The following is a 10,000-nucleotide window of genomic DNA, read 5'->3' on the forward strand; positions in this document are numbered from 1 at the left end:
GTGGGTTTTTTTCTAATATTAATTTTGGAGGCAGGTATTTTCTGTATAGAATACACTTGGTTGTGGTCCAAAGATTTGAACTTTTTCTGGTAGAGGAGTAAATGTAAGGATGAACAAGGTAGGCAAGTTGATATACAGAAAAATATTAAATACTTTTAATTCAAACAAATGTACGTATAAAAAAAAAAGGGTCTCACTTACACAAAATGGAAATGATATCAAGAGTTAAGTGGGTTCAGTAGGAGTTTTACAAGTCTAACAACTGTTACTTGGGGGGGGGGGGGATTGTATTTAATCATCATCATCATCATCGTTTAGCATCCGTTTTCCATGCTAGCATGGGTTGGACGGTTCAACTGAGGTCTGTGAAGCCAGAAGGCTGCACCAGGCCCAGTCTGATCTGGCTGTGTTTCTACGGCTGGATGCCCTTCCTAACGCCAACCACTCCAAGAGTGTAGTGGGTGCTTTTTACGTGCCACCGGCACAGGTGCCAGACGAGTCTGGCAAATGGCCACGATTGGTTGGTGCTTTTTATGTGGCACGGGGGCCAGGCGGGGCGGCGCTGGCAACGGCCACGTTCGGATGGTTCTCTCACGTGCCACTGGCACTGGTATCTCAGCTGCAATTTCCATTGATCGATTTCAATTATAATATTGTTTGTATATCGACTTGGCTAACTTGCTTGTCTTTACAAGTTACTGCTATATATATCTATACTCTTTTACTTGCACACCACAACTGATGCTTCTTAGGTCCAACTTCTCTCTCAAGGTACTTACACTCTGTCGATTATGAACACTAACATTACACATCCATCGGAGCATACGGCTTCATTTCTTGCGAGCTTATGCATATCCTCAGCAGTCACAGCCCATGTTTCACTACCATGTAGCATGGCTGTACGTACACATGCATCATACAGTCTGCCTTTTACTATGAGCAAGAGGCCTTTTGTCACCAGCAGGGATATATATATATATATATGTAAGAGTTAGCACTTCCTTCTCTAAGCCTAGATACGAAATCGAATCCAAGAATCATCGTTCGTCCAAACCAATGCAATTAAAGGCACGAAATTTAAGAATCCCTTTGTTCTGTCAAAAACTGATTGATCATCTCCCTTTGACCTGCGACCTTCAGCCATGTCAGGCTGAGTTCAAATGGACAAATGCTGACCTAAATAAGCATTGTCTCTATTGCGATATGTCTGTTTTTCTAGCTGTCTCAAATATTATAAATACAGGGAAAAACAGAGAAGGCGGACAATCGCAGCAGAGACGACAGACAGAGAAATGCTCACAGTATCTATTGACTACTGTTTCGAATGAAACACACACACACACACACACAAACATATTCATCTTTAATATGTGTTCCTTACAAGCAATGCGTAGCATTTGCTTACAATTTTATGTAGTATATTTATAATCCATGTAAATAAATCCCTTTTTAACCATGAAACGGTTTATGTATTTGTTTACATGCACACACATCCACTACATATATATATATATATATCCTTTATTAATAAAGCTGCAAAGACATCCCAAAAGCTGTTTCGCAGAGTTTCATGTTTCCGTTCATCGGACGGTTTTGGTTGAGAATGGAACAAAATATGGTTATATAAGTAAATATACAATTGCTTTGTTAGATACACATTTGTAAATGGTTTTGTTCCACTGGTCCAATTGTTAGGAGCAATGAAACAAAACCATTTTCAAATGTGTATCTATCAAAGTAATTGTATATTTACGTATATAACCATATTTTGTTCCATTCTCAACCAAAACTGTTCAACGAAAGGGAACGTGAAACTCTGAGTAACAGTTTTTTGTGATGTCTTTGCAGCCTTATTGATAAAGCATATTACTCTACCTCTGGTATTTGAGTACATTTTTTGTCCACCTTGTTTCACATTTATGTGCTTACTCTGGTGTGTGTGTGTGTGTGTGTATGTATATATATATATATATATATATATAGGAGTGGCTGTGTGGTAAGAAGATTGCTTCTTACCTTGGGCAAGTGTCTTCTACTATAGCCTCAGGCCGACCAAAGCCTTGTGACTGAATTTAGTAGATGGAAACTGAAAGAAGCCCATCGTATATATATATGTGTGTGTATGTGTTTCTGTGTCTGTGTTTGTCCCTCCATCCCGTCGCTTGACAACCGATGCTGGTGTGTTTACGTCCCTGTAACTTAGCGGTTCGGCAAAAGAGATAGAATAAGTCCTGGGGTCGATTTGCTCGACTAAAAAGGTGGTGCTCCAGCATGGCCACAGTCAAAACGACTGAAACAAGTAAAAGAATATATATATGAAATCTGTGACTATTGTAGGATATCAGTAGCTTCCTCAGTGTGTGTATGGATCTGTGTGTGTTTAAGTGTATGTATGTGTACATACACACACTCACACGCGCCTGCCTTCTTTCTGTCTGTGTATCTCTCTGTCTTTGCATTTCTTCTCCAGGATAATGTCAACACTCTTCTACCAGTCTTTGAGAACTTCTTATCAACAGCCGCCAACACGGCCAGCAACGATGCTGTGCGGCAAAGTATTGTTATCCTAATGGGTTCCCTGGCCAAACATTTGGACAAGAGTGACCCCAAGGTGAAGCCTATTGTGGCTCGACTGATCAGCGCCCTCTCAACACCATCGCAAGAGGTCAGTAACAAAAAACCCCTTTTTTTCTCTTTTTATTTTATTTATTTTGTTTTCGAAGGTGAACGGGGAACAGGTTGGAGATTTAAAGACAATTGACCAACACCTTATTTTATCTTAACCATCATCATCATCATCATCATCTGTTCATATTAGGCCTGGGTGGTCATGGTTAAGTTGTCATTTAGTGTTATTGTGTTCATAGATTGATCAAAAGTCAATAAATTGCTTGCAGGTTCTATTTTTGGCTTGGTATCTATTGCTGGATGTCCTTCCTAACATCAACCCCTATACAGGGTATGGATGTGCTTTTTCGACCCTGTACGATCTCCAGTCAATGCCAACCCCTTTACAGAGTGGTGAGGGAAGGGTTTTATTCCGTTGTAGCTCCAGCACTCTGCTGTCATTGCCTGATAAGACTGGACAGTCCACATTAAACGTATGAGGTGCCTTTTTGGTCAAGACTGAGACTTAATGAAATAACAGAGAGGTTGAAGAGAGGAGGAGAACCAAGATTGATAGATGGAGCGAGTGAGCATGTGGTGGAGGGGGATAAAAATGGGGAAAGTGCTTTTTATGTGGCACCAGCAGCAATGGGGTTACCAAATACTTTGCAAGCATCTGAATAAATAAAGATTGCATTTGACAGAATAATCATTAACGTATAACATCTGTTTTCCATGTTGGCATGGGTTGGACGGCTTGACAGGCGCTTGTAGGGCCAGGGGCCACACCGGGGTCCATAGGCTGGTTTCTACAGCTGCATGACCTTCACTTTTTGGAGGGTTCTCGGTGCTTCTCATGTGGTACCAGCACAAATGCTTTTTACCTGGTACCTCAGTTTTAGGGTATCAGTTCTGTTATGGTGGATGGATCTTCTCAAGAACAGCAATGTGCCACATATCTCAGTCCTTTGGTATCTCATAAGGCCCAGCATTTCAAGATCAGCCTTCAGTATTTTGTCCTATGTTTTCCTCGGACTCCCTCTTCTACAACTTCCCTCCACTTTAAGTAATTGACTGAATGTTAAAGGGTTGAGATATTAATGTTTGTTGCTGTACTGTTCCAGTATGGCCTTAGCTGAGCAGAACTATGCTGTAAAGTGTTTCCACATATGACCACTCCGTCTAAACCAGCTATTGTGTAACTTACGGAATATTGTCTAATGCTGTCTTGGCTCTGACTTCAAGATAATTAACAAGATGTCCGACTGCTATTTCTAGCTGATTTAATGACCATTAAGAGGCTCTTGTTGTTGTTGTTGCAGGTTCAAATAGCAGTGTCGTACTGCTTACCCCCTCTGGTGCCAGCCATTGGTGCAGATGCCACAACCATTGTGCAGCAGCTGCTGCGACTACTGCTGGAGTCTGAGAATTATGGAGAGAGAAAAGGTGCCGCCTATGGACTAGCTGGCCTCGTCAAAGGGCTCGGCATCGTGGCCCTGAAGAAAATGGGCATTATTAACACATTGACAGAAGCTATCAAGGACAAGAAGAACCCACGGCGGAGAGAAGGTCAGTATAGTTTGGGTCGGCCATCAGCAAGATCTACGATCAGACATCCCATCCATGGCCATCCTAACTTTTTTCTACACACAGGGAACCCGGCACCACATATACAATAAATTTCTTTTCTCTAAAACAGTACTGTGGGGGTTTAAGAGAGATTTGGCTGCTATTTCTACCAAATCTAGCTACTATTTAGAGGTCTTCTTCATTGGCTCATACATAAGACTAGGGAGGTTTAGCTGCTATTTCTCCCAGGTCTTGCTACTGTTTAGACATCTCTCTCTCTCATTGGCTTATACATACATATATACATATGTATGTGTGATTTGAGGAAGATTTGGCTGCTATTTCTACCAGGTCTAGCTACCATCTAGAGGCTTCCCTCGTTAGCTCATACATACATAAGACAGTTGGGTATGATTTAAGGGAGATTTAGCTATCATTTCTACTCGATCTAGCTGTCTGGAGAGGCCTCCTTCATTGACTAATACATATAGAAGTCCTCTTTCATTGGATCACACATATATATTTATACTCTTTACTCTTTTACTTGTTTCAGTCATTTGACTGCGGCCATGCTGGAGCACCGCCTTTAATCGAGCAACTCGACCCCAGTACTTATTCTTTTGTAAGCCCAGTACTTATTCTATCGGTCTCTTTTGCCGAACCGCTAAGTAACAGGGACATAAACACACCAGCATTGGTTGTCAAGCAATACTAGGGAGACAAACACAGACACACAAACACACACACACACACACACACATATATATATATATATATATATATATATATATATACATACATATATACGACGGGCTTCTTTCAGTTTCTGTCTACCAAATCCACTCACAAGGCTTTGGTCGGCCCGAGGCTATAGTAGAAGACACTTGCCCAAGGTGCCATGCAGTGGGACTGAACCCAGGACCAAGTGGTTGATAAACAAGCTACTTACCACACAGCCACTCCTGCACCTATATATATATATATACATATATACGACGGGCTTCTTTCAGTTTCCATCTACCAAATCCACTGACAAGGCTTTGGTTGGCTCGAGGCTACAGTAGAAGACACTTGCCCAAGGTGCCACGCAGTGGGACTGAACCCGGTACCATGTGGTTGGTTAGCAAGCTACTTACTACACAGCCACTCCTGTATATGTATATATATATATTTATATGTATGTATGTATGTATACAAGGAAAGCGGTTTCCTTTATAGCGATCCATCGCATGACATCGCATCCATCGCATGACATCCAGCAGCATGACTTGTATCGCTACCACATCTACTACACTACCAACAACACAACTACTACTACTACTACAACCTTTACTACTGTTTTTACTGCAGGTTCCCTCTTTGCATTTGAGATGCTGTGTACTATGTTGGGCAAATTGTTCGAACCATACGTGGTGGTGATATTACCACACCTACTGCTGTGTTTTGGTGACCACAACATGTACGTCAGACAGGTGAGTATATTTGTACCTCTCTCTCTTTCTCTCTCTCTCTCTCTCTCTCTCCAGTTAGAACTGGAACAATAGAATGATCGCATTACGGGATCAATTCTCATCCATCTTTAGCTACTGGTCAAACACCACGGGGCATACATTCATTACAGACATATTATAGTCATGCTATTTCAAGCTCTCGTTAGTTTGGGGCTGCAGGTCCAATTAGCCCTCTGCAGGAGCTAGTTTAAAAGTCCACATGGAGTGCAGCTTTTAACCTAGTAATTAATATAAACCAATTTAAATTGAGTTTTATCCTTCGTTATTGAGTTAAACACCTTCCATCCTGCACCATCACCCCATAATCTTTGAAATTTCAGCTTCCATATCTCAGCCCCTAGTCACTGTGTGCCCTAAGTGTACTCCTTTTACCCCCTCAATTTCATCACTTCCCACCTCTATTCACCTCTTTAGTACATCTTCCAACTGCATATATTTTGTCTTCATAGAGCTCATTTTAAGGCCTAACTGCTATATATTGGATCGTCCCATAAAGAATGGGGTTTCTTTATACTTTTTTACTTTTCAAAATTGAGGCAAAGTTCTTTTTTAATCTGAAATATACTCTCCTTCATTTTCTACAAAGCTCTTCTGTCTATCTGGTAGACTTGCAAGGCCCCTCTTTCAAGGTTTATTTGTCCCTGATGAAAAATACTCTTCCAGTACGGTTCTGCCCTTGTCTACAGAATTCATATTTTGTCCATGCAAATGATTTTGAAGATTACAGAATAAATGATAATCAGGTGGAGTACTGTCTGGTGAATATGGTGGGTGAGGAATCGTTTTCCATTCAAACTGCTCCAGCGTTTGGAATGCCATCCTCGCTGTATGTGGCCGAGTATTATCCTGATGGAAGAACATCTTTCATCTTGAAACCAAAGATGGTCATTTTTCTTCCAGTGCAGGTGTCGATGAATGGGTGGATGCCCAAATCCAAGCTTCACTGCTGGTTCCTCAACAGTTACGACAGAATTTTGTTTCACCAGGGTTTGCAGGATGTCCTCATCAAGATCTACAGATCTTGCAGGATGAGACTCATTTTCTAGGCTGCAGTTTCCAGCTCAGAATTTCTGGAACCCCCATTGACACTGGCTTACACTTATTGTCCGATCTCCATAGACTGCATTAATAGACCACACACTTTCCATTGCATGTTACCTTTATTGAACTCATAAAACAAAATATGCCGAATATGCTCCATTGTCACTTCCATTATAACTTCGAAAAAATAGCTGTTAAAAATGAACTGGGCTCTTCAAAAGTTGCACTAAGAATAGTACCAAGATAAAATTACTCCCTGCTTTTATAGCAAGTTGATGCAGGTAGTTTATCCCATTCCCCCTCTGACTTTTAGTTCATGCAATTGAATAAACCACTTTATTTATGGGATGACCCAATATATGCTCTTTTACTTGTTTCAGTCATTTTGGACTGCGGCCATGCTGGAGCACCGCCTTTAGTCGAGCAACTCGACCCCGGGACTTATTCTTTTGTAAGCCCAGTACTTATTCTATCGGTCTCTTTTGCCGAACCGCTAAGTAACAGGGACGTAAACACACCACCATCGGTTGTCAAGCAATGCTAGGGGGACAAACACAGACACACAAACACACACACACACACACATACATATATATATACATATATACGACGAGCTTCTTTCAGTTTCCGTCTACCAAATCCACTCACAAGGCATTGGTCGGCCCGAGGCTATAGTAGAAGACACTTGCCCAAGGTGCCACACAGTGGGACTGAACCCAGAACCATGTGGTTGGTTAGCAAGCTACTTACCACACAGCCATTCCTGTATATGTATATAAAACTTCCTTTATATCTCTCCCCCTGTCTCCTCTTTCTCTTTTGAAGTGGCTTTCTGGTTAGGGCATTTGGATCGCAATTTTGAAGTTTTGAGTTCAATTTCCGGTGATGTCTTGTGTCCTTAAGCAAGATACTTCATTTCACGCTGCTCCAAAAGTGAGTTGGACCTGTAAGTCAAAGGGGCCACTTTGTCACACTCTGTGTCACGCTGAAACTTTCTCAGAAATACATGAAGGGTACGCATGTCTGTGGAGTACTCAGCCACTTGCAAAATAACTTCACAAGCAGCCTGTTGTGTTGATCAAATCAATATAACCGATGGAGTGCAAATTATTTGTGATGGTACATTGCTTTATTGCTAGCATACTCAGCTCGTAATCATAAACTTGTGAGTTCAATTCCTGGCAGTTCATCGCATCCTTGAGCAAGTCTCTTTATTTCACTTTCTTCCAGCTGGCAAAAATGAGTTGTACCAGTAATTCAAAGGGGAACCAGTCTTGTCACATTCTGTGTCCTCCTGAACCTCCCTGAGAACTACATTAAGGATATGTGTGTCTGTGGAGTACTCAGCCACTTGCACTTCAACTTCATGAGCAAGCTGTTCTGTTGGTCAGATCAACTGGAACCCTCGTCGTCGCAACCAACAAAGTGCCACACACTATATATGTATGTGTATATGTGTGTCTGTGTGGTGTACTCAGCCACTTGTATGTTAATTTTGCGAGCAGGTTGTTCTGTTGATCGGATCAACTGGAACCCTTCTTGTAAGGGCCTGTTTTTCCCTTTTTTTTGTGTGTGTGTGTGTGTGTGTGTGTACATGTATGTAATCTCTCTCTCTCTCTTTTTCTCTCTCACCCCCATCATCATAACACCACCCACAACAATAGGCGGCAGATGATACGGCCAAAGCTATTATGACCAACCTCAGTGGCCATGGAGTAAAGTTTGTGCTGCCCTCTCTACTGAAGGGTCTGGAAGAAGATGCTTGGAGGACCAAAGCAGGTAAGACTTTCCCTTCGTTATTTCGTCATCTTGGAATGTAGGGTCTCAGAACCCCCACATTAGTGGCTGGCTGTTACAATAAGAACTCAGGTGTCGGGTCTTGTTAGAGTTGGTAGGAAAATGGCCATGAAGTCCTTCGCTGCTGCCATAGAAAGGAAAGGAAACGTCTGTTGTCCATGCTGGCATGGGTTGGACAGTTTGACCAGGGCTGGCAAGGCTGGAAGGCTGCACCAGGCTCCAGTCTGATTTGGCATGGTTTTCTACGGCTGGATGCCCTTCCTGACGCCAACCATTCCGAGAGTGTACCAGGTGCTTTTACATGCCACCGGCACAGATGCCATTTGTGCGACACCGGTATCTGTCACAACTGCGATTTTGTTCAGCTTGGTGGGTCTTCTTGAGTGTGACATAATGTCAAAAGGCTCGGTCATTGCCTCCGTGAGGCCCAACACTCAAAAGGAGCCCAGCCACTTCATCTGCATGAGGCATATGTGTATATGTGTGTGTGTGTGTATACATACATATATATATATATATATATATATATATATATATATATATATATATATATATTATATATATAAAAAGGAAATGAAGAAAATGCTGACAAAATAATTTAAGTAATTTAATTAGGAGAAAGTTCTTTTTACCGGTTGCGCATTTGTTATGCTTATCAAAATATATTTTTTAAAGAGAGATTAGAGTTCCTTTTTGATAGATTTTTTCCATCTATCAAAAAGGAACTCTAATCTCTCTTTAAAAAATATATTTTGATAAGCATAACAAATGCGCAACCGGTAAAAAGAACTTTCTCCTAATTAAATTACTTAAATTATTTTGTCAGCATTTTCTTCATTTCCTTTTTTTATATATCACAACTCGTGTTCCACATCTCCTTTTTTAAATATATATATATATATATATATATATTGGTAAAAACGGTAAGATAACAAAAGAAAGAGACCTCAATATTATGTAAATAGAGGAAATTTATCTATAAAATAATATGTACAATTACTTTGTTGTGCAAGATTTTTTATGTGAAATCGTGTGTTGAAACAGATATTGTTGTATTTCGGAATGGTCATTTTGCCAGTTTAGCCAATAAAGATACAAATATTACAGGCATCCCCCCACACACACACACTAACTAAACATAGACACACATAGAGATACACGCATGCGCAAATGAAGACATACAATAGGAATACAAAATGGCTGACGGTTAGTAAGGAGAGACACACAAATAAGAAAGAAGAAAGCAAAGGACCACTGATGAGGTCACAGGAGTGTGACGAAAAAACTCTGGCCGAAATAAGATTTAGATTAATGTAAAAAATAAATAACACTGAAGCAAAATAACACCAAATGTATAGTGCGTGTGTTTTTATTGGCTAATCTGGCAATATGACCATTCCTAGATACAACAGTATATATATATATATGTATCATCATCATCATCATTTAGTGTCCGCTTTCCATGCTAGCATGGG

The 10,000-nt window shown here is 40.8% G+C and overlaps 2 protein-coding genes across 2 annotated transcripts in view; one reads left to right on the plus strand and one right to left on the minus strand.

The window, feature by feature from the left end:
* LOC118768486 (putative uncharacterized protein DDB_G0282133) overlaps positions 1-10,000 on the minus strand; it is a 389,663-nt gene that overhangs the window by 279,493 nt on the left and 100,170 nt on the right. The gene's annotated exons all lie outside the window — the stretch shown is intronic.
* The window catches only part of LOC115226294 (eIF-2-alpha kinase activator GCN1), a 156,044-nt gene that overhangs the window by 90,934 nt on the left and 55,110 nt on the right, over positions 1-10,000 (plus strand). The window contains exons 28-31 of the mRNA XM_029797282.2: positions 2,471-2,665; positions 3,930-4,176; positions 5,527-5,648; positions 8,393-8,507. Coding sequence (XP_029653142.1) covers positions 2,471-2,665; positions 3,930-4,176; positions 5,527-5,648; positions 8,393-8,507 — 679 coding nt within the window. The remainder of the gene's footprint in view (positions 1-2,470; positions 2,666-3,929; positions 4,177-5,526; positions 5,649-8,392; positions 8,508-10,000) is intronic.

Source organism: Octopus sinensis, linkage group LG30 (genome assembly GCF_006345805.1).
Source record: "Octopus sinensis linkage group LG30, ASM634580v1, whole genome shotgun sequence".
Classification (NCBI taxonomy): Eukaryota; Metazoa; Mollusca; class Cephalopoda; order Octopoda; family Octopodidae; genus Octopus; species Octopus sinensis.